Source organism: Pelophylax lessonae, assembly GCF_965119305.1.
Source record: "Pelophylax lessonae genome assembly, chromosome: 12".
Lineage (NCBI taxonomy): Eukaryota > Metazoa > Chordata > Amphibia > Anura > Ranidae > Pelophylax > Pelophylax lessonae.
Window position 1 is genome coordinate 172,555,742 of NC_138779.1, and position 25,016 is coordinate 172,580,757.

The 25,016-nt window shown below is 47.4% G+C and overlaps 1 protein-coding gene across 1 annotated transcript in view; it reads left to right on the forward strand.

Moving 5' to 3' along the window:
• LOC309568693 (mediator of RNA polymerase II transcription subunit 25-like) overlaps positions 1–25,016 on the forward strand; it is a 201,206-nt gene that overhangs the window by 107,235 nt on the left and 68,955 nt on the right. Inside the window, exons 13-14 of the mRNA XM_082274434.1 lie at positions 14,176–14,283; positions 23,379–23,567. Of these exons, the coding sequence (XP_082130560.1) occupies positions 14,176–14,283; positions 23,379–23,567 (297 nt within the window). The remainder of the gene's footprint in view (positions 1–14,175; positions 14,284–23,378; positions 23,568–25,016) is intronic.

Consider the following 25,016-nt stretch of genomic DNA (forward strand, 5'->3'; position numbering starts at 1 on the left):
GAAAGCGCTGATTAGGAGTTGGCTGGCTGCTGGTTTTCCAGCATGCATGTCCGACATACATGATGGTTTTCCAGCATGCACATCCGAAATGCACATTTTTCATTTTTATTCAAGGTGTTTCTCGTTATCAGTCCCCCTTTGCAGAACCCAGCTCTTCCCTTAATTTGGTTCTCTCTGCCTTGCAAAAACCACCCTTTGAGCCATCAGGCATATGCCCTTAGCGATTCTTGCCAGCAAATTCTTGTTCTCTTCGCAGGACCTCATAAGGGGCACCCTGCTTCAAAATAAACCATTGCACAAGGGATAGGAAATTTTATTACAAGGACTTCTGTTCAAAAAGAAATAGCTACTCCTCTGCTGTTACGTACCTACTCCAGCTGATCTGTTGGATTATCCTGGGCCTTTAGGCACTAAGGCCCCTTTCACACATATGGTCCGTTCAGTTCATCAGTTCAGTCGTGTCAAAATGTATCCGTTTTTTCATCCGTTTTTTTACATCCACTACCAATGAAAAAACGGATGAAAGACGGACCGTTTGTCCGTTCACATCCATTTTTCGTCCGATCTGTTTTTTTGATGGATGAAAAATAGGGCATTCATCCGTTCCAAAAAATGGACATTGACAGAAGTGGATGAAAATGGATGTTAACGGATGATCATCCGTTGTCATCAGTTTTTACATAGAGATGCATTGATGTCTGTTTTTCATCCGTCAACGGATGGATGAAAAACGGACAAACGGACCGTATGTGTGAAAGGGGCCTAAGCCTCTATCACCCAACTCTATAAGGCCGCTACCTGGTCCTCTGTTCATACTTTTTTGAAGCTTTACCAGGTGGATGTCCAATCTTCTGCAAATGCAGCTTTTGGCCACAAAGTTTTTACAATAGCACTCTGAACCTGAAGTTTTAACCCTGTTCTTTCTTTGGCCTGTTGAAATTTGACTTGCCTGTATACTCTATTTCTTTTTTTTTTTTTTCGTTCACTGACGGGTCTTAGACCCTTGGGCTTATGCTGCTCTCTCTTCAAGAGTAGGACTAGGCGGAAACAATTGTTGCCAAGCCCCTGACGGAGTCACAGGGGGTATACCATCACTTCCTGCTATAGGACTCCAGTTTTTTCTGCATGGTCAGGAGTAGGAACCTGGCTCCCTGCGGGTATCTGCAGTCCTGACATTTTTACCTTTTTTAAATGGAATTTTGTCTTTTCTTTTTATTTTCTGTTCCTGTGAGAACTACAATTAACAGCTGGATTGGGCGATGCACTGGATATCCTAGATCCTTACATCCTTCCCAGTCTGGCCCTCGAGCGCGACCCAAATATTAGCTCCGCTCTAGGTTGGCCGCGGCATAGCCCCACTGGACGGGCTGGCCGGCGAGTGAAACACTTTGCGAGGTTTACATAGCCCTGGTCACAACAATGGTCATAACCTGAGTCGCAGCGTGCCTCTGGCCGCAGCACCTCCATTCCAAGATGGCGCGGTGGACTGCCGGGAGTGGTGCCCGCTTAATTCCAAGGTGTGAGTAGTGTCCCCCCTCTTTTCTCTGGGGAATGCTGGGGTGGACACAATCCCTTCTTGGGGATGGTAGTCCCCTCCCCCCCCCTTCCCCCGTGTCCTTCTTCCCCCTAATGGTTCCCCCCTCCCTAGCGGGGTTTTCCCCTGTAATGGTCGCCTTCACCTGCTCCCATCCCTCTCCCTTAGTCCCCCTTTGGGGTGCACGGGTGTTTCTGGGTGGGGGTGTTAGGTGCTGGGCTGGAGGGCGGTGGGAGTGCGCCGCCAGTGGCTCCTTTTGAGGGGTGCCTGCATTTATTGCTGTGCAGGAGGGGGTCCCTGGGGGGCTCCCCCCTGATGGACTACAAATTCCCTGGGGTCCCGGGTCCTGTGTGGCGCTGCCATTTTGCCGTGGATGGCTGTATTCAGCCTCTGCCTTTTTTTTTGTAGTCCAGCAGCCATGATTTTGGGGTTTCCCATTGTAGTCTATGCAGGGGCCATTTTTTTGAAGGGCAGTGCGGTATCGTGCCTCTAGTGACTGTCAGCGCTTCCTCTTCCTTTCTGATCGCAGCATGGTAGGCAGTTTGGCGCTCTTGATCCAGCTCTGGGTGCATGGTGGGGAGTCCCTGTGGGTATACAGTCCTTCCTCTGCTATAGAGAGTGCCGCGGGTGAGCTGATCCTTGCGGTAGCGGTGTGCAGGGGATTTTTTTCTTAAAAAAAAGAAACTTTTTTTTCTTTTGTGCACAGTGCGGCTCCGATTTAACCATGGAACCCCTGGAATGTGTATCACCAACTGACCCACTCTCTGAAGCTGTTGGACCCTCTGGGTCTCAGTCTGCCCTGGCGGCCATGACGGCGGCCCTGTAGTCACTTGTGTCAAAGGTTGATTTGGCCCTGCAAAGGCAGCCTAGCAAGAAGCGCCCCACGCCTTCACCAGTATCCTCTGCCTCCTCGGAGTCTGAGGTAAATTTGGCCGCTGCGGATGTGAGTCAACCCACTGCGTCTGCGTCCACGCATCCTGAGTGCTCTAACAGTGAGGCTGAATCCTCTTCCACTGCATCCGCGCATGAAAAGGCGCTGGTGGAGGCACCGATTGTGTCAGTGCGGGAAACTTTAACGTTGGAGGACTCAGCTGATGCTGAATTGGCGACGCCGGTGCAGTTTGGCACCCGCAGATCTTCCAAAGTGACTAAGGTGTTCCCTTTTCCTGCCTATTTTGACAAGATTGTCGCTATTCAGTGGGGATCCCCAAAACGCATGGTTGAAATACCAAAGCGTTTCGTTAGGAGATATCCCTTTGTGGAGTCTCTTCTGAAGAAGTAGACGGTTCCACTGTCGGTGGACTCTCAGGTTTCCAGGTTAAATAACGCCACACTTTTACCGGCGGAGGATTCTCCATCCTTTAAGGATCCTGTGGACGTGAGCTGAGGCTCTGGTTCGATACCTTTTCACCGTGGCGGGTTCAATTTTGAGACTGGTGTTTGCTATCACCTTGGTATCTCAGACCTTAACAGAAGGGGCAAACATTTTACGCCAGGATCTGTAAGGGGATCAACATCCTCCTGAGCTGGCAGATCGGTTGATTCAGGGGCTACAGTACATTTGGTATGCATCTTTGGCTGGCCGGCAGAGTATTTGTGACAGTGGTGATCCTTCGCCACATAGTTACATACATAGTTACATAGTAGGTGAGGTTGAATAAAGACAATAGTCCATCCAGTTCAACCTGTGTAGGTGTGTGTGGCCGTAATCATCTCACCTACCCCTGAATGTTCTGATCCTTGAGATGTATGTCTAAGAGTCTTTTGAAAGCCACCATACTTCCCACAGGAACCACCTCTTGTGGTAGAGAATTCCACAATCTTGTAGCCCTAACAGTAAAGAACCCCCCATGTTGCCTGAGGTTAAAACGCTTCTCCTCTAATCGCATTGTATGCCCTCGAGTCCTCATGCAATCCCTTCGACTGAATAGCTGTTTTTCTATGCCAAGATCACCATTGAGATATTTATAAATTGCTATCATGTCCCCTTTCAGGCGTCTCTTCTCCAGGGAGAATAAATCGAGTGATTGCAGGCGCTCTTCATAATTAAGGTCCTCCAATCCCCTAATTAGTTTAGTTGCCCTTCTCTGGACTCTCTCCAGCTCCAACACATCCCTCCTGAGGACTGGTGACCAGAACTGGACAGAATACTCCAGATGTGGTCGGACCAGAGTTTTATAAAGTGGAAGGATTATAGTCTTATCTCTGGAATACATCCCTTTCTTTATGCATGCTAATACTCTGCTGGCTTTGGCAGCTGCCGCTTGACATTGCATGCTATTGCCTAATCTATCATCAACCAAGACTCCCAGATCTTTCTCCATTTTTGATTCCCCCAAGGGTTCCCCCCCTAACGTGTATTGTGCTTTTATGTTTTTAGTCCCCAAGTGCAAAATCTTACACTTCTCCACATTAAACCTCATTTGCCATGTCGTTGCCCACTCTGTTATTTTGTCCAGATCATTCTGTAGGATATCTGCTTCATGCTGTGCAGTTATTGCCCTGTCCAATTTTGTGTCATCTGCAAAAACTGATATAGAACTACTGATCCCGTCCTCAATGCTGTTTATGAATAAATTGAACAAGGTTGGTCCCAGGACTGAGCCTTGGGGCACCCCGCTTACCACCTCAGACCAGTCTGAGTATGCGCTGTTTATTACCACCCTTTGGACACGCCCTTTTAGCCAGTTCCGTATCCAAGAGCAAACCCTGCGATCGATAACTGCAGACCTTATTTTATAAATTAAGCGCTTGTGGGGAACTGTATCAAACGCCTTAGCGAAATCTAGGTACACCACATCCACTGGTCTCCCCCCTATCTAGCTCACAGCTCACCTCCTCGTAGAATGTTAAGTGATTGGTTTGACAAGAACGCCCATTTGTAAACCCGTGCTGATTACTGCTGATGATATTGTTGTCTTTAGCAAACTCTACGATATAGTCCCTTATCACCCCCTCCAGAAGTTTACATGAGGGCTGCAACTAACGATTATTTTCATAATCGATTAGTTGGCCGATTATTGTTTCGATTAATCGACTAATCGGATAAAAACCTCAACAAAAAAAAGGTTGGTGTATAATTTAGTTAATAATCTTGAATATCTATATCCAGTGTTAAATATAAATATCCAGCTATATAGTTGGATATTTAATCCACTCTGAGATAGATACAGTATATGTATTATTGGAGGCTTAAATAAGGGATCGACCGATTATCGGCAAGGCCGATATATCGAGGGCCAAAATTGACTATTGCTGATATATCTGTATCGGCCCCAGAACTGGCTGATATTGCAGATTATTCCAAATATTGCTCATGCCCACTTGCCGTAAGTGATACCCGGGTGAAACCGCTCCGTTCGGGATCCACTCAATACCGCTACATCTCTCACCCGCTCCATCTCCCACCCACCCGATACCGATCCGTCTCTCACCCACTTGCCATAAGTGACACGCGGGTGATACTACTCCGTCCGGCATACGATGACGATCTCGGAGGTCACGTGGTCACGCCGGGCACAATGGTGTATGGTTTTTGCTCAGGAGTTATATTCATTTTAAAATTGAATGTTAAAAGCAAGTGGGATTTTCAAACAACACTTGTCCATTCAACAAATATACAAATCATTTTTGTATACATATAGATGCAAATATTTTTGTCCTAAAATCCAATACATGTATGGGAAGCATAAGACATTTAGTAGCAGCAGCATGCTTTTTTTATCAGCTGTCATGATGGGGCTAAAAAAAAAAAAGATCGCCCTTTAGAGTAAACAAAAATCGGTACTGTAATATAATTTCTACTGTGAAACAGTGAACGTATTTATATCTTGTATCGTGTATGTATATAAAAAAAATATGCTCAAAAGTTGGATATGCAGGATATTTTAACTGGGAGTCAGACATGAAGTTATATGAAGGGTGGAGGGGGGAAAATAACATTTATATATTAAAGTAGTACTAACAGCTGAGACTTTTTTTTTTCATGGATATAATGATTTTAAATATAATGCACAATACTAGTATACTAGTAAATTTTTACTCTAAATGTAATTGTAATGCCTTATATCACCTCTAGTCTATCAGCCTCCACCTTCTCTGGGTTCAGATGCTGATCTTCCCTGTACAGAGCCCTTAAAGTGATTGTAAGCAAGGTATATAGCAAGGTAAAAAAAAAAAAAAAAAAACTCTTCATTTAGAATCACTTGGTTCCTTCTCTTGCCCAGGACTACATTTCCCATGAGGCATTGCTCCTCACACATTCACAAGTTCTCTGCCATCTACATACATGTACGGACGGTGTACTAAGCTCTATGTGCGTTGCACTGTATTTTCTGATATGTAAACAAATAATGCATTCTGTATGCAGGACAACTAATCGGCTGACTGATTAATCGATTATGAAAATAGTTGACAACTATTTTCATAATTGATTAGTTGTTGATTAATCGATTAGTTGTTTCAGCCCTAGTTTACATACTATCGATGTCAGACTGACAGGCCTAAAATTTCCCAGGATACGCCTCTGCCCCTTTTTGAATATCGGTATCAAGTTGGCTTTCCTCCAATCCCCTGGTACATTTCCTGTCATAATACTGTCAGCAAAGATCAGGAACAGTGGTCTAGATATAATCTTACTGAGTTCTTTGAGTACTCTCGAATGTACGCCATCTGGGCCTGGTGATTTGTTTGTGTTAATTTTATCCAGCCTTTCCCTGATTTCACCCTCTGTTAGCCATAGCGCCAGGACCTGTGTGTTACTACTAACCATATAGTCGTGGTCCATGTACCCCTCCTTTTCCTGTGTAAAGACTGAGGAGAAAAAAGCGTTCAGCACGGTTGCTTTTTCAGTGTCCTCTGTAACCATCCTCCCATCATCGTTAATTATGTGTGCAATATGCTCTGCCGTTGCTTTTTTGCTGTTGATATATTTAAAGAATTTCTTTGGGTTCTTTTTACTATCCTCCGCTATTTGTCTCTCAAAGTTGATTTTAGCCATTTTGATTTCGTATTTACTTTTTCTTATTTTCCTCCTTGTATTGCTCGAAAGCTGATACTGTGCCCTCTGATTTATATTTCTTGAAGGCCAATTTTTTTTTCCCCTAATAAGTTTTTTAACGTTACGGTTTAGCCAGGCAGGTTTGGCTTTCTCTTCTAAATTTATTTCCCATAGGAATGCACTGCAAGATGCATTTGTTTAATATGTTCCTAAAGCATTCCCATTTTTCCTCCGTGGTCAGTGATCCCAGGGTTTTGTCCCAGTTTACATTTTCCATCAATGAGCACAATTTTGGAAAGTTTGCCCTTCTGAAGTTTAGGGTTCTTATGTTCCCCACTTACCTTGTTATATTATTTACACTAAATGTGATCATCCTGTGATTGCTAGAGCCCAGGTTGTCCTGGACTCCTACTTCCGAGATTAGGTCTGGGTTATTAATGATCAATAGATCCAAAACTTTTTTTGGATTTTCTCTAGTAGGAGAATCCACCAACTGTGACATGTAGTTGTCCTGTAAGGTTTCCGTGAATAGACAGGCCTTCTGTGAGTGTGTAGTCCCCTCTTCCCAGTCAATGTTGGGATAATTGAAGTCCCCCAATATGATGGATCCCAGTTTTGCCACTTTACCCAACAGTGATATAAATTCCAGCTCTACCTCCTCCCTTTGGTTGGGTGGCCTGTAGCAAAACCCCACAATTACTTTTCCCTTTTCTTCTTCCCTATGGAGTTCTACCCACACGGATTCCAACTCCATACTCATCCCTTCCGTAATATCACTCCTCTCTATCACCTATCACACATGTTTTGGTTGAAGTACCGGTCAGCCAACCAGGCTTCTAAAAAGGTCCTGACTTTTTTCATTTGAAATCCATTGTGGTGTTGTATAGAGCCAAAAAGATTAGAATTGTCGATGTCCCAATATTTATGGACCTGACTGTATATGTATTGCTGTGTTTTCCCCCATCCCTCATATTGACACTGCTTTGGGACATCCCAAGGGTCTAAGAAGACATGGAGCTGTGTCCATTAGTGAACAAAAGAGAAAAATTGATTTTTATCTTACCGTAAAAAAATCCTTCTCTTTGAGGTTCACTGGCGAACACAGCACCCACCCCTCCTCTGTTGGGTTGAGTTATGTATTCTTCTGACACTGCTTGTTACAAACTGAAGTCCTATAGCAGGAAGTAATGGTATACCCCCTGGGACTTCCTCAGGGGCATAGCCAAAATTGTTTCAGCCTAGTCCTCCTCCTGAAGAGAGAGCAGCATAAGCCCATGGGTCACTTTACTTTACAAACAAAAACAATTGAGTGAAGCCTCGTGCCGTATTCAAATAACATTTATATAAGAAGTGCTTATAAACAATTGTAGTGCACGATATTTGGATTGTTGCTCCACATCCCATCACCCCATAAGGGATCAAACTGTGACGTGGACAGGAGACAACGCTGTCCACTTTTAGGTTCACTTGTTCGAAGCCAAGAATGTGAAAAAGAGAAAGAAAGGGAAGAAGAAAAATAGGAGGAAGGGAGAAGCGAGGGAGAAGGAAGAAACCGTGCAGAGGAAATGGTACACCATACAGAGTGGATATGGATATGATAATTACTTAGGTAAAATGAGTTTAGCCTGATGCCATCATATTATTATGATATATTTCCAATTTTTAGTTGACCAACATGACCAATACTTCTTGAATGTGCTACATCTCAATGAAATTGATTGCTAGAAATCCTTCATATGTGTGGTTAAGGTTTACAGTGCTTACAACCTCAGGTTTAAAATAATCCAAAAAGTGCAGCGCTTAATATGTTGATCAATATATGTATGCACATGTATAAAAGTGAAAACCAAAGAGTTCATATAAAAGTGAAAACCAAAAAGTTCATAAACTGAGTCCCAGGTGCAAAAGAGGCAAAAACATCCAAACTCATAAGTGATGGTGAACCGTGAAGGAATCCCCACACCAGAAAGGATGATGGATGTGCTCAATGGAGGGTATGGACCCAAGTTACCGTATAGTAAATGGGCCATACAAGCTGGTAATACTGGAAATTCCCCAGAGGTAGCTGGAACACAGATGTTACTGAAGGTGGCCAGAGCCTCTCATACAGGATGCCAAGGATTCTCTCACAGTAGTACATGGAAGAACAAGCCAGACAAAACCGACATAGTGTAAAACTGCTGAAAATGTCTTATTTTTAAAAAGTTATGCACTTCCAAACATCCAATAGACACATTCAGGGTATACAGATACAGATGGCAATTCTGACGTTCTGACGCATTTCTTCATCTAATCAGACATAATCATAGAAAGCTTACAAAAAGGCTCTGTCAAACCTGCCGTTTACAGAGGATCGCATAAATGGTCCTTCTTTGGTTGAACTTATCAAGGGTCTTACGGGGGGGGGGGGGGGGCGGGGAGAGTACTCCATCAATTTGTTTAGGACAAGGCAACTAGTCACAGCGGGGTCCCTCTTTTTCAGCATACAAATGGCCCTTTCGTGCCTCCGGCATGCAGAAGAAGGATCTAAGACTTTTAGATCATCTGGGGGGTTCCTAGAAGACGTTGTCCGGTAAGCTGAGAGCAGGCCCTCCAGTTCTGCAGTTAAGCCCTCTTTTGCATGAAGGGGCTCCCTCACCCATAACTGGGGTGGGGGGGGACGTCTTTTTTCTTCCATGGACCTTCTTGATTCAAGACGAATGAATGGGTCAACAAACTGATTCAGGTCTCGACCGTCAGACAGATTCTTTACTCCCAAACTACGCCTATCTCCAGACCGGTTAAGGGATCTATGCGGAGCGTTACAGGATTTGCTGTTGCAGGGGTGATTGGCCCTCTCGGGAACGCTTTCAAGGGTTTTACTCAAACCTGTTCACTGTGTTCAGGAAAGAAGGCAAGTGCATCCTATCTTGGACCTCAAGGCTCTGAACTGCTTTGTGTGGGTACAGAAGTTTTGAATGGAGTCCATTCACACGGTAATGGCGTCCCTACACCAAGGAGACCTTTTGGCCTCTTATCGATGGCAAGGATGCCTACGTTCACATCCCTATTTACGCTGGACACCAGCGTTTCCTTCACTTGGGCGAGGAGCATTCTCAATTTGTGTTGTTACCCTTTGGTCTCGCCTCCGCTTCCAGGGTCTTCAAAGTGTTGGCTCCGATATTGACATTACTGCGACAGTGGGGGATTGTGGTACTGGGGTACCTGTACGATCTCCTCTTAGGAGCAGACTCCCATTCAGCCCTGCTGGCCGACTTAACCATCACTGTACAGACTCTGCAAGAGTTCGGTTGGAACATCAATTTCCAGAAATCTGCTCTAGTCCAATCCTCCTAACTGGATTATCTGGGATTGACTCTGAACTCCGTTACAGCAAGGGTGTTTCTTCCTCTGGACAATCTGCACATATTGCAGAGGGCGATTTTCCGGCTATTTTCCAGTAAACTGTCCTTTCTACGGACTTGCATGCGAGTGCTGGGCCTGATGGTGTCTACCTTCGAGGCGGTTCCGTTCGCACAGTTCCACAGGAGACCTCTGCTAAGAGAATTTCTTGTCAAGTGGAACAAGGATCCAAATTCATTGGACTATCTGATCCTGCTGAGCCAAAAACATGAGAAGTGTCCTGCTGTGGTGGTTCTGCTCCCTGGCTCTACGTGAGGGCAAGTAATTTCTTTCCTGGGGTATTAGACTGTGGTTAGCACAGATGCCAGCCTGTCCGGTGGGGGTGGGGGGGGAGGTGTACTTGAAAAGATGTATGTCCAGGGGACCTGGACTCTAAAGGAGTCCAGCCTACCGATCAATATTATGGAACTGAAGCAATGAAGCTTTGATTCACTGGACAAATCACCTTTGAGGGTGTCCGGTTCGGATTCAATCAGACAATGCCACTTCCATGACTTACGGCAATCATCAAGAGGGCACCAAGAGTGTCCTGGCGGCTCGAGAGGTGGCCTGAGATCCTAATATGGGCAGAAAACTTTGTTCCAGCCCTACCTGCTATGCATATCCCCGGAGTGGAGAATTGGCAGGCGGATTATCTAAGGAGTCAGGTGTTGGATCAAGGAGAATGGTCCACTCACCCGATGTGGATCTGTTGGCCTCTCGGCTCAACAGGAAGGTACAGAGGTTTGTAGCCCATTCTCTGGATCCTCTGGCAGACGCTCCTTGGGGACAGTATCGGCTGATCTATGCATTTCCCCCACTAAAACCGCTGCCAAGGCTTCTATGCAGAATAGAAGTGAAAGGGACTCCAGTAATTCTTGTGGCTACAGACTGGCCTCATCGGTCTTGGTACGCCAATCTGGTGAGATTGAAGTTGGGGGAAGGGGAGTAAAAATAAAATGTAATAGGGCTATCGGCATGGTTTGTAACATATAATAAATAACGTGTGAGCATACCACAACATGGTAATACAATACAAAAAGCCGATGCCCTAGCATCCCTAAAATTATGGGAGAAGGGTAAAAAAGAGGGACAGTTGGGACTTTATATGAAGTGCACACAAGTGGTTGGGATATGTAACAAGGCTATATTAAATATGAAATTGGATCCACAGCATGGTAGCAAAGGAAAGCACTTTAATGATATAGGTCATCAATCATACAAATATCCACATAGGGCATAAGTACATACATATGGATGCTGGAAGAGTCCAGACTACCGATCAATAATCCTGGAACTCGGAGCGATCGGACTGTCTGGATTATTGGCCAGATCGTCTTCGGGGATGCCCTGTGCACATCCAATCTGACAATGCCACAGCCGTGGCTTATGTCAATCAACAAGGGGACACAAGAAGTGGCCTGGTGGCTCTGAAGGTCGCTGGCATTCTAATGGGGGCAGAACAGTTTGTTCCAGCCCTCTCCACCATGCACCTGCCCAGGGTGGAAAATTGGCAGGCAGATTACCACAGTTGGCAGGCGTTGGACCAAGGGGAGTGGTCTCTTCACGAGGTGTTTCATCAGCTGTGTCTCTGGTGGGGCATCACCGAGATTTATCTGTGGGTGTCTCGGCTCAACAGGAAGCTGAGAGGTTTGATGTTCGTTCCAAGGCATTCCCTGGCAGACGCCACAGACGGCTGGTGGCCCGTGGTGTCAGTATCGTCTGATTTACGCATGCCAAGACTTCTACGCAGGATCGAGGCAGAAGAAATGGTCTGGTCTGGCCTCGCCGGGCTTAATACGCTGATCTGGTGCGGCTGGTCGCCGACGTTCCTTGGAAGCTTCCTCTCAGGGAGGATCTGCTGTCCTAAGCACTGATCTTCCATCCTGCTTTACAGCCGCTGGCTTTGATGGCTTGGCTTTTAAACGACAGATGTTAAATGATAGAGGTTTGTCTGGGTCGGTGATTCCCACACTGTTAAAAGCTAGGAAATCTACTTCTAGGAAGATCTACCATTGTACGTGGAAGATGTACATTGCATGGTGTGAGTCTCTTGGCGTTCATCCTCGCTCCTTCTCGGTGGCTCGAATCTTAACCTTCCTTCAATGGAGGGTTGAACAGAAATTGTCACCAAGTACCATCAAGGGCCGGGTATCAGCCTGGCGGTCTTTTTTCAAAGACCTTTGGCCACACACTCCCTGGTGCATGCTTTTCTTCAGGGTGTCCGACATTTAGTTCCTCCAGTGCTGGCTCTGTTGCTGCCTTGGGATCTTTGGTGCTTTCAGTTCTATAGAAGCCTCTTTTTGAAAAAATGTTTGAGATTTCCCTGCTTACGCTGTCTCAGAAAGTAGCCTTCTTGGTGGCTATAACCTCTTCGCACAGGGTGTCATAACTGGTGGCGTTATCCTGTCCATCTTATCTGGTGATTCAAAGAGATAAAGTGGTGCTTCGCCCGTCCATCATTCCTTCCTAGGGTGGTTTCTGACTTTCATTTGAATGAAGACATTGTGTTGCCTTCTCTGTGTCCCAGGGCTAATAACCCGAAGGAAATTGCCTTGCATGCCTTGGATGTGGTCCGGGGAATTAGGGTGTACCTGGCAGCTACGGAATCTTTCAGGAAGTCAGACGCTATTTGTGCTCACGGATGGACCTTGCAAAGGGTTGGGTGCTTCGTCTGCAACCATTTCCAGGTGGATCAGACAGGTTGTGTTTCAGGCCTATTCCATCAGGGGTCAGGTTCCTCCTTTCCCTGTCAAGACGCACTCTACTCGGGCACTTAGTGCCTCCTGGGCCTTCCGTCATCAAGCGTCAGTGACGCAGGTTTGCAAGGCGGCCACCTGGTCGTCGGTGCACACAATTATAACGTTTTATAAAGTGGATGTGTTGGCATCTGTTGATACTTCCTTTTGGTCGCAAGATTTTGCAGGCTGCTGTTTAGGAGGACCTGGTCCTCTTTGAGGGTGTATTGTTTTGGGCTCCAAGTTGTTTTGGTTGAGCCCCTGTTGCCTGGTTGACTCATTTTTAGCCTTGGGAATTTTTTTTGCTGTTTCCCACCCCTCATGTTTAACACTGCTTTGGGACATCCCAATGGTAAGAATGACAGGAGCTGTGTCCGACAATGAACGAAATAGAAAATGAGATTTTTGACTTACCGTAAAATCCATTTCTCTGATGTTTGACGGACAAAGCACCCATCCCTCTGAGTTTTTATTCTCCTGAGTCTGCTTGTTATACAAAATTGAGTGACTATAGCTGGGAGAGGGAGTATACCCCCTGGGACTGCCCATGGGTGTAGCCAGAAGTTTTTTCTGCCTAGTGTTCTACTCCTGTAGGGGGCAGTATAACCCAATGGTCAAGAATGACAGGAGCTGTGTCCATCAATGAACATCAGAGAAATGGATTTTATGGTAAGTCAAAAATCCCATTCTTTTGTCCAGAACTACTCTGAAAACGGCAGTGACCGGCAGCTGAACAGAAATTTTCAGAAGAGATAGATTGCCTGCCGGTCTGGTATGTTGTTAAGTTATAGTATTCACAGCATTCCTCAGCCTAGGGTCACACATATGCGATGCGAGAACCAGCGCGTTTCTAGTGCGGGTTTCTGAATCGCATCTCCCCTGCAGGCAGTTCGCTTACCTCTGCGAACCGCTGCGGGTGTCAATACAAAATTAATAACACCCCAGATCAATTTGCAGATCGCAGATTGCAATTTGCAGATTGCATGCGTGTGAACGCCCATGGGATCCGAATTCAGTGCGGGGAAAAAAGATTCCTGCACCTTTTTTGTGTGAATCTAATTCGAGTTTAGCCATACAACTGTATGGCTGAATTTCCATTTGCACAGACATCGCATGTGATCTGCACAGCAATGCGGTGCGAGTTACATGCAATGTCTGACATCACATATGTGTGAACCTAGGCTCAAGAATATATTCTTCTTGCTCCTGCAGATGAGGAGGCGGCGGTGACAGTGCACATTTGAAGGAAAGGCAGAAAAGAAAAGTCTTCAATTGAAAAAAATTGATAAACAATCTGAAATTACATATGGCAATTGTGAATTCCAGTAGAGTCCTTAATGAATTTTTAAAGGAGCAGAGTTGCATTGGGGAAAAAAAAAAAACTTTATGAAAACAAGAACCCCCCTCTTTATTTTGTTTGATATTGGTAAAAAATAAGACCGCTTGTGCATGTAGAACACTTATACCTTATATACTTATATAGATTTTAAAAAATATATTTCTATTTTTTTTCTTTCTTTTAGACTACTTTAGGACCGCTATTCAGAAATTCTCGAATGGTTCAGTTCCACTTTACTAACAAGGATCTGGAGTCACTCAAGGGTCTCTATCGCATCATGGGCAGTGGCTTTGTAAGTTACCACTAAGTTTCCACTGTGTTACTGTTGCAGTTGTATTTTTTTGTGTGTGTGTGTTTTTTTTTTTTGTTGTTTTTACTTTCTTGGGCACAAATTTGCTTTTAAAATCCAGTCTTCTGAAATATCTGTGCCCCTACTATAAAGTAGGAGTCTGTAGCAGTTTTAAGCAGAAGTAAGGAACTTAATTGTTTGAATTTTTATGAACTGCCAGCTTGTCCTAAGTTGCCCCTCCACTTCAGTGACCTGTCAATATTAAAGTGAAAAGCCATGTTTCAACAAACTTTATTTCTCTATCGTTCATTGACGGACGCAGTCCTCTGATGCATATCAGTAGGGTAATACTGCCCCCTACAGGAGTAGGACACTAGACAGAATTTCTGGCTACGCCTATGGGCAGTCCCTGGGGCTATACCCTCTCTCTTCCTGCATAGGATGTCAGTTTTAATCTGCCTAGTCAGGAGTAAGGACCTAGTTCCTTCCTGGGATCTTTGATCCTGGCATGGGAGTACCTTTTATGTAGATTTTTTTTTTAGCTAGTGTTTTTTTTTTCTTCTCTGGAACGTTTTTCCTGTGAGATCGTCAAACAATTATGCCGGGCTGGGCGACAGACTGGACCCCCATTTTCAGTGGTCACCCCAGTCTGGCCATCGAGCGAGTGCAGGCCTTAGCTCTGAGCTGGGTCGGCCGCCACATAGTCCCGCTGGACGGGGACTGGCCCCGCGAGTTAAACGTCTTGCCAGAATGCACACGACAGGGTCTAGGCTTACTGCCCCCCTCCTTGCGCCCCCCTCCCTACCCCCCACACGGGGGACTGTTCTGGGCCTACCTGAGGCTGGAGCCTGGTGTACAGGCCGCATGGGGGGCCGGGGGTGTGCCGTTCATAGCGTTCAGTCGCTGGTGCAGGGGTGGCCTCCGCCGGGCCCTCCAGGGCTGGATGAGGTAGTAGGGCTCGCTTGGGGTCTCCATGGGGGGGGGTCCAATGGCCGCGCGGGGCTGCCTTTTGTTGTAGCCTTTGTCTGCAGTTATAGCAGTGGCCATCTTTGGGGGGGGGGGGTGGTTATTGGCCGTTTTGCAGTGGATTTTTGCTGGGAAGGCCCGTGGGTGTGCCTGGAGGCGTTTTTTGGGGGGAGGAGCCCCTCTCTTCAGCCTGGGAAGCTTCTGGCTCAGATCTCCTTTTCTGAGCCACCGCTGACACGTGCAGACCTCCTGAAGGATTGCTGCTTTCCAAGGACAGTGAGTTGCAGGGAGCTTATTCTCTCTCTCTCTCTGTGGGGGGTCCGTAGCCCGGGCCTGACATTCGGGGGGCGCTGTAGCACTGTGGGGGAGGTTCCCTCTTCATTCAAAAAAAAAGAAAGAATTTCTGTCATTTTTCTCAAAGTTTGCTGGCGGGTCCTATTAGTGCAACATGGACCCCTCAGACCATGTGTGTCCCCACCTGATCCCCTCACTGAGGCCACAGGGCCCTCTGGGTTGCAACTGTCCACTGAGCGGTCCTGGAAGCTTTTGTGTCCCGGACGGAGGTGACCCTTTTGAGGAGTCTCTGGTGAAGAAGTGGTCAGTGCCACCTAAGGTGGATCCCCCGGTCTCCAGACTTAACAGGGGTCGGGTACCCCACGAGGTGCCTCCTCTGATAGTGAGGATAAGCTTTCTGCCTCTTCTGCTGTACAGGAAAAGGCGCGGGTGGACACACTGGTTGTTTCGGTGCACGAAACCCTAAAATTGGAGGATGCGGCTGTCGTTACTCCTGGGCCGCGGGTTGCGTTCGGCACTCATAAGCCTCCGAGGGTGGAAAAGTATTTTCCCTTCCCCACTTATTTTGCTGGGATTTGCTCTCTCAGGGCCCAATCTTCCATCCTGCTTTACAGTCGCTGGCTTTGACGGCTTGGCTGTTGAAAGCCAGGTGCCGAAGGACGGGTTTATCTGCTTCAGTGATTCCCACTCTGCTAAAAGCGAGGAAGGCGACTTCCAGGAAGATTTATCATTGTACGTGGAAGTCGTACATTGCGTGGTGTGAGTCCCTTGGGACCCACCCTCGCTCCTATTCAGTGGCTCAGATCTTGGCTTTCCTTCAACGGGGAGTTGATCAAAAGTTGGCCTTGAGTACTATCATGGGTCAGGTCTCGGCCTTGGCTATTTTTTTCCAGAGGCCATTGGCCGCCCATTCCCTGGTGTGTAGTTTCATCCAGGGGGTGCGACACTTGGTACCTCCGGTGCGACCTCCGCTACCGCCATGGGATCTTAATTTGCTGCTATTGCTTCTCCAGAGGCCTCCCTTTGAGAATATTCGGGAGGTCCCCCTGCTTACCTTGTCTCAGAAGGTGACCTTCTTGGTGGCCATCACTTCTGCGTGCAGGGTGTCGGAACTGGGGGTGCTGTCCTGTCCTGTCCTATCTGGTGGTTCACAGAGTGATACTTCTGCCGGATCCGTCCTTCCTGCTGAAGGTGGTTTCCACTTAAGGAAGGTAACACTATGTCCTCATTTATGTCCTAAGCCAAAACATCCTAAGGAATTTGCCCTGCATACTCTGGATGTTGTTCGGGCCCTCAATGTGTATTTTGTATGAAAAACCTAATAAAAATGTATTGAAATAAACTCTAAAATTATTTTCTCTGTCGCTCATTGACAGACGCAGTCCTCTTTGATTAATATCAGTAGGGTTATACTGCCCCCTACAGGAGTAGGACACTAGGCAGGAAAAACTTTCTGGCCACACCTTAGGGGCAGTCCCAGAGGGTATATCCTCTCTCTCCCTGCTACAGGATGTCAGTATTTTTCTGCCTAGTCAGGAGTAAGGACCTAAGTTCCTTGCTGGGATCTCTGGTCCTGGCAAGCTTTTTTAGATAAATCTTTTTTAGTTAGCTTTTTCTCTCCAGTTTTTGTTCCTGTGAGATCTTTAAGCAATTATGCTGGAGCTGGGTGACGGGCTGGATGTTGAGATCCAGTGGTCACCCCAGCCGGCCTACGAGCGCGTGAAGGCCCTAGCTCCGCGCTGGGTCGGCCGCAACATAGTCCCACTGGACGGGGACTGGCCCCCGCGAGTTAAACGTCTCGCCAGGTCGCCTACGACTAGTCGGAATCTGAGTCGCGGCGTCCGTATTGGTCGGCAGCCCCCCCACCTCGGTGGAGAGGGGTTCTGTCAGGAGTGGGTGCCCGCCTGTTCCGGTATGGTGAGTAGAATGTTCCCCCTCTCCCCCTGTCGGGTTTTGGGAGTAGACGCGGGCCCCTCCGTGGGATGGTCGGACCCTCATGATCCCGGGTTCCCCTCTATCCTGTGACACACTCCACATATCTCCCCCTCGCTAGTATGAGTTGGTGAGTAAGGTATACCACTCCAGGAGGCTTGGTTTTTTGAGCTGACAATCTGTATGAGTCTGTCGCTGCAAGGAAAGCCTGCATTGTAAAAGGACTGAGGAATCCATGACTGATGTCGGTCAATGATGGAGACAAGGCGCCGCTGGTGTTACTGTTAAAACAGTCGTGCAGAGGGGTGATACTATCAGGCACCTACCTATCACACGGGAGTCCTCTATTAGCGATGTAGCCGCACGGTGCCGCCATCCTTCCGCGGGCCGTGCGGAGCCGCCATTTTGGTGTAGCCTAATGTCTCCTGTATGGCGGCGGCCATCTTGGATACACCCAGCCTGCCTCGAGAAGCAGCGGTGGGAGTGCCGGAAGACGTGTAAAGGGGCGGAGCCGCCTCTTTTACCCAGGTAAATAGATCCATAAGACTTCCTGTTCTGTAAGGACAGCGCTGAGAGCAGTTCGGTAGAAGCTTTTGTGCATCAGGTGGTGAGCCCTTGGGGTCTCTCTCTCTCTGTGGGGGTTCCGAAGCAGGTGGCACTGAGGGGCGCTGTTGCGCTGGGGGATTACATACAAGAAAAAAAAAAAGTTTTTTCTTTTGCAATCTTTGTTTGCTGACAGGTGTTCCTGGATTTATCATGGACCCTGCCACACATGTATCCCCACCTGATCCCCTTGAGGTGGCCGCAGGACCCTCCCGTTCTCCACTTACTATTGATGCATTGTCAGCGGTTTTGGAGTCTTTTGTATCCCGGGTGGAGGTGGCCTGTCAGGGACGGGGGGGCGAAAAAGCGACCCCCGCCTACCCCTATTTCGTCTGACACTTCAGATACAGATTCTGAGCCTGTCGCGGCGGCTGCAGGTCCCTCTTCTGGGGCTAGTGTCTCGTATCCCATCTACTCGGATAGCGAGGAAGACATTTCTGCCTCCGCCATAGCGCAAGATAAGGCGCTGGTAGATGCACTGATTGTGTCTGTGCGGGAAACCTTAAGACTTGAGGTTACACCTACGGAGGCAGTTGATACTGAAATTGCTTTTGGTACTCGCAAGCCTACCAAGATGGCAAAGGTGTTTCCTTTGCCCAAATGTTTTCAAGATATAATTAAGGAAGAATGGGTCCGTCCAAAACGAACCCCTGGCATTTCCAAACGGATTGCTAGACGCTATCCGTTTGAAGAATCCCTCCTTAATAAATGGACGGTACCACCATCGGTGGATTCACCGATTTCCAGACTAAATAAAGCTACTGTTATCCCGTTGGAGGACGCTCCGTCTTTTCGGGATCCGGTGGACCGTAAAGCGGAATCTATACCCCGCTCTATATTTTCCCTGATAGGGTCAGCCTTTAGGCCAGTGTTCACCATTGCTCTGGTTGCACAAACATTGACAGAGTGGACCAAGTTGTTATGCCGAGATCTGGAGGGGAGGAGTCTCCCCCCCGCAGTATCGGACTTGCTGTAGCAGATGGTACAAGCGCTACAGTTTGTCTGTGACGCCGCCCTGGACGCCGCTCCATTAATGGGGCGCGTATCGATCTCGGCGGTGCTCCTTCGGCGTATGCTGTGGTTAAAATGCTGGTCGGCGGATCAAGCTTCCAAAAAAGCCTTGGCTAATCTCCCCTTTCAAGGGGATCGCCTGTTTGGTGCCACCTTGGATGAGATCATCAAGGGTATCACTGGTGGCAAGAGCACCATTTTACCACAGACTACTAAAGGGAAAGGACCTCGTTGCAGACGGGGACCTTCCTTTTCCGCTCATAAGTTTTTTCGCTCCTCTGGGGCGGGCGATAAGGCGAAGTCCTCCAAAGCCCCCCCAGGGGGTTTCAAAGGGCGCTGGTCGAGTAAACAAAGGTCCGGCTCTGCCAGACCTGAAGATAAGACTGGTCTGGGGTGGGGGGACGTCTTCACCGGTTTCCGGACCCATGGCTTTCCAGGATTCCACACAAATGGGTTCAAGAGGTCATACGGTCGGGATACAAGATCGAGTTTCGATCACTTCCACCGGTGCGGTTCTTCCCTTCCAATATCCGACTATCCCCGGATCGCTTAGAAGCTTTGCAGGGGGCAGTGACGGATTTGATGCAACAAGGAGTGGTGGTCCCCGTTCCTTGGACAGAACGTTTTCAGGGGTTCTATTCGAACCTATTCACAATACCCAGAAAAGAGGGCAAGGTGCGTCCAATTCTGGACTTGAGAGCACTCAATCATTTTGTCCGGGTGCAAAAATTCAAGATGGAGTCCATTCGCACAGTAGTGGCCTCCCTGCATCAGGGGGATTTTCTGGCGTCCATAGACATCAAGGATGCCTTTCTTCACATTCCCATTTACGCAGGACATCAGCGTTTCCTTCGCTTTTCCGTGGGAGAGAACCATTATCAGTTTGCGGCGTTACCCTTTGGTCTCGCCTCTGCTCCCCGGGTCTTCACAAAGATTTTGGCCCCAGTTTTGGCGCTGTTGTGACAGCGGGGCATTTTGGTTCTAGGCTACCTAGACGACCTTCTTCTTCGTGCGGAATCTCAGCAAGGCTCTGTTGCTAAACTTGGAGATCACTATGATCTCTTTGGAAGAGTTCGGGTGGCTAGTGAACCGGCAGAAATCATCCCTGGTCCCCACCAGGAGACTGAACTATCTGGGCCTAACTTTGGATACATCCTTGGCAAAAGTGTTTCTCCCGGCGGAGAAACTCCGGAAGATTCAGTCGACGACTCAATTATTATTGACCATCAACTGGCCTTCCCTGCGGACTTGCATGAGGGTTCTGGGACTGATGGTGGCCTCCTTCGAGGCAGTACCGTTTGCCCAGTCTCATACCCGGATTCTTCAAAAAGAGATTCTTCTCAAATGGAACCGGAATCCCGATTCCCTGGACAATCGGATCCGGCTGAGCGAACGGACCAGGGAATCTCTGGTTTGGTGGCTTCGGTCACCAATGCTCAGTCAGGGGGAAGTCATTTCTTCCAATCTATTGGACGATTGTCACCACGGATGCCAGTCTATCCGGGTGGGGTGGGGTTCTCGGCAGACGATCTGCTCAGGGGCTCTGGTCCCTGGAAGAATCCAGGTTACCGATAAATGTATTGGAACTGAGAGCGATCAGACTTTGTCTGATTCACTGGATCGAGCAGCTCCGGGGCAGCCCGGTGCGGATCAAGTCGGACAATGCCACGGCAGTGGCTTACGTCAATCACCAGGGGGCACCAAGAGTATCCTGGCGGCCGTAGAAGTGGCCGGCATCCTTCGTTGGTTCCAGCTCTCTCCGCGGTATTCATTCCGGGGGTGGAAAATTGGCAGGCAGATTTTCTCAGCCGTCAGATTCTGGATCAAGGGGAATGGTCTCTTCATCCAGAGGTATTTCACCAATTGTGCCTTCGTTGGGGCACCCCGGATGTGGATCTGTTGGCATCTCGGCTCAACGGGAAGGTGCGGAGGTTTGTAGCCTGCTCCCGAGATCCTCTAGCGGACGCCGCAGACGCGCTGGTCACCCTGTGGGGGCAGCATCAGCTACTGTATGCCTTCCCTCCTCTCAAGTTGCTGCCGAAACTTCTTCGCAGGATAGAGGTGGAGGGAATTCCAGTTATCCTGGTAGCTCCGGACTGGCCCCGTCGGACCTGGTACGCCGACTTGGTCAGGCTGGTCGCGGACGCTCCTTGGCGACTTCCTCTCAGGGAGGATCTGCTGTCTCAGGGACCGATCTTCCATCCTGCTTTACAATCGCTGGCTTTAAAGGCCTGGCTGTTGAGGCCCAGGTGCTGAAGGACAAGGGGTTGTCAGCTTCAGTTATTCCTACTCTAATTAAAGCGAGGAAAGCGACTTCCAGAAAAGTCTATCATCGCACATGGAAGTCTTATATCGCGTGGTGTGAATCCCTTGGGTTTCCTCCACGTTCTTACTCGGTGGCCCGAATATTGGCTTTTCTGCAACAGGGGGTTGAGCAGAAACTGGCCTTGAGCACTATCAAGGGTCAGGTTTCAGCGTTAGCAATCTTCTTTCAGAAGCCTCTGAAAGAAGGCTCATTCCTTGGTGCGGAGTTTCATCCAGGGGGTGCGGCACCTGGCTCCGCCGGTGCGCGCGCCCTTGCCGCTCTGGGATCTTAATTTGGTGTTGTCGGTTCTTCAGAAACCTCCCTTTGAAAATATTAGGGAGATTCCTTTGCTTACTTTATACCAGAAGGTGGCCTTTTTGGTGGCTATCACTTCTGCACGCAGGGTGTCAGAACTGACCGCATTGTCCTGTCGTTCCCCATATCTGGTGGTTCTTCGTCCGAATCCATCCTTCCTTCCTAAGGTGGTTTCAGATTTTCATCTAAATGAGGATATTGTGCTACCTTCCCTGTGTCCTAAGCCCAGTCATCCTCGGGAGTTTGCGTTGCACTCCTTGGTTCGGGCGATCAGGGTGTACTTAACTACTACGGACTCTTTCCGTAAGACTGATTCACTTTTTGTGATCACGGATGGCCCTAGAAAGGGGTTGCCTGCGTCTGCCGCGACTATCTCTAGATGGATCAGACAGACGGTGGTACAGGCTTATTCTATTAAGGGTCGGGTTCCTCCGTTCCCTGTTAAGGCGCACTCCACTCGGGCGCTTAGTGCTTCCTGGGCTTTCCGCCATCAGGCATCAGTGGTTCAGGTTTGCAAGGCGGCTACCTGGTCGTCGGTTCATACCTTTACAAAATTTTATAAAGTTGATGTGCTGGCATCGGCGGATGGCTCTTTTGGCCGCAAGGTTCTGCAGGCCGCTGTTTGAGGAGACCGTTGGTCTACCTCGAGGGTTTTTTTCTGTTGGGTTTTCAGTTGAGCCTCATCCTTTTTGTTCGATGAGCCTTTAAGACTTCTGGTGGGCTCCGGTTGGGCCTTCTGGATTGAATTTTGATTTCCGTTATCCCACCCCTCATTTGTGGCACTGCTTTGGACGTCCCTACTGATATTAATCAAAGAGGACTGCGTCTGTCAATGAGCGACAGAGAAAATTGGATTTTTGACTTACCGTAAAATCCTTTTCTCTTAAGCTCATTGACAGACGCAGTACCCGCCCCTCTATTTTTGAGTTGGGTTGGGTTAAATTCTCTGACACTGCTTTGTTACATAACTGACATCCTGTAGCAGGGAGAGAGAGGATATACCCTCTGGGACTGCCCCTAAGGTGTGGCCAGAACGTTTTTCCTGCCTAGTGTCCTACTCCTGTAGGGGGCAGTATAACCCTACTGATATTAATCAAAGAGGACTGCGTCTGTCAATGAGCTTAAGAGAAAAGGATTTTACGGTAAGTCAAAAATCCAATTATTCTGGCCATGAAAAAGTCCCAGCTTCATAATGACCTGTGAGAGGGAGCAGAAACATACAACTGCTGTAAAAACACAGAATTTTTAGAGATACAGTAAAACCTATACCACCCAGCCTACCTGGCTTGCTTCCTTTAACATGTCATTTGAATTATACATTTGCCTGTTTGGTTTACAGCTAGGAATATGTCAGCTCCAAATGCTTTGTACTAAGGAGCCATAAGAGGTGTGCCAAATGTCAAACAGTTGTTCTGGAGATGCAAGCTCAGATCTGTATTCTCATCCTACTATGACTGTTTCTTCTTCATGCTATCTTATTCATAAACCTGGTGTCAAACTGTGGCTGAGTTTCTGAACTTTTTGTTAAATAGTCCCTAGTGACTGATCTGATTTCTCAACTACCCAAGCCAACTGAAAAGTATAATGAATATGTTTGCTGATAGATTAACTTTTTTATACATTGCAGTTTAAACTGTGTTTTCATATGTTATCTTTCTCACCATCTTTTTAGGCAGGTTGTGTTCACTTTCCTCATACTACACCTTGTGAGGTACGCGTTCTCATGCTACTGTACTCTTCTAAAAAGAGGATCTTCATGGGCTTGATACCATATGATCAAAGTGGCTTTGTCAATGGTATCCGACAAGTAATCACCAATCACAAACAAGTACAGATGCAGAAGATTGACCAGCAACGAAATGTAAGCAATGGCTTGGTTTTCTATGTCTTTTTTTTTTTTTGTGATGATTCATGCTTCTGTAACAAGGTGCTTTTCAGCATGTCATAACAAGCATCTCTGATAATTTTTCGATGATCTGTGACCATACCAGAGGTTACCTGATCCAATATTTCAGTTTTGTCTGGAAGCTAAAGAGCAGTATCTCTTGAGGTATAGCTCAAGAGAATGGATAGCTCCGCATATCCATTCAGGCACGGAGCGGCGGTTCGGCCCTGCCCTTTCTCTCTCATTTTGTTTACAGCAGCGGAAGCCAATGTGGAGGGGAGTCCCGGAAGGCTTAGACAGTCGTGGAGAACGCTGGATCGAGAAGGGGCTCACATAAGCATTGGAGGGGGGGGGGGGCTGTTGCACACAGAAGACTTTTTATCTTAACCACTTCCAAATCTCCCGCCACATATTTACGCTCTTACGTTCCTACTTTGACGGTAAATACCGGGGCTATGGCAACAGATAACCCCGTTATTTCTCTACATGGCTGGTGGTCCTCTTTCACATAAGTGTTCCCAATGGCAGATTTGCCACAGGATTAAGAACAAACTGAATCGGACATTTTGGCGCTATTCAGAACACTCCAAAAACATCTGGAGAGGAAGTCGTCGCTACACTGGCACATCAAGACATTTGAACGCTATATTAGCGAGAGAATCAACCCTGTAGGATTAAGAATCCAAATTTTTCCCACGATGGAAAATGTTACGACCCAACTCAAAAAAGAATGGGAAAACCAACTTAATGAATGTTCGCGGAATCTAATCCTCTTACAAGAAGAATACCTGAGACAAATAAAAACCTTAGACCTCGACATCAAAAAGACCTATGAACAACTAGCTCCTCTCAAAAAAGCCCAATTATACAGCGAACAAGAAAACAAACTTAAATCGCACATAGAAGAATATGGAAAAGACATCCTCCGAAAAAAAAAGAGAAAATATTGGTGCGATAAGAATGCCTTTGCTCAAGGCAGAGCCTATAGATGGGCCAATCAACGGTCCAACCGCAGAACTCAATATGGCAGATCCGCAGATAGAACAGGACAACCCTACTACTCATCGGACTCGTCCTCCTATAACTCTGGCCCGGAGCAATACAAAAATAGGAGAGCAGCTCCAAAACAACACGAACCCCAACGCAGAACAGACGATGAAAACACCCAAGAAACTGAACCTCAAGAAACCAACATGACAGAAGAACAAGCAACACAATCGGGGAACATAGACCAACCCCTCAAACCTCACAACATGTTTACAAGATCAAAGGTGGATCCAAAACAACTGAGTTTTTTTAGGCAAAACAAACCCAAAACCCCCCAGAAAACATCAATTGGAGAAGAAACAGGAGGAAGAAAAACGGTCATAAACCTATCATCCTATACTCTAACGGATGATCAAAAAGAAGTGCTATCCTTAGGGC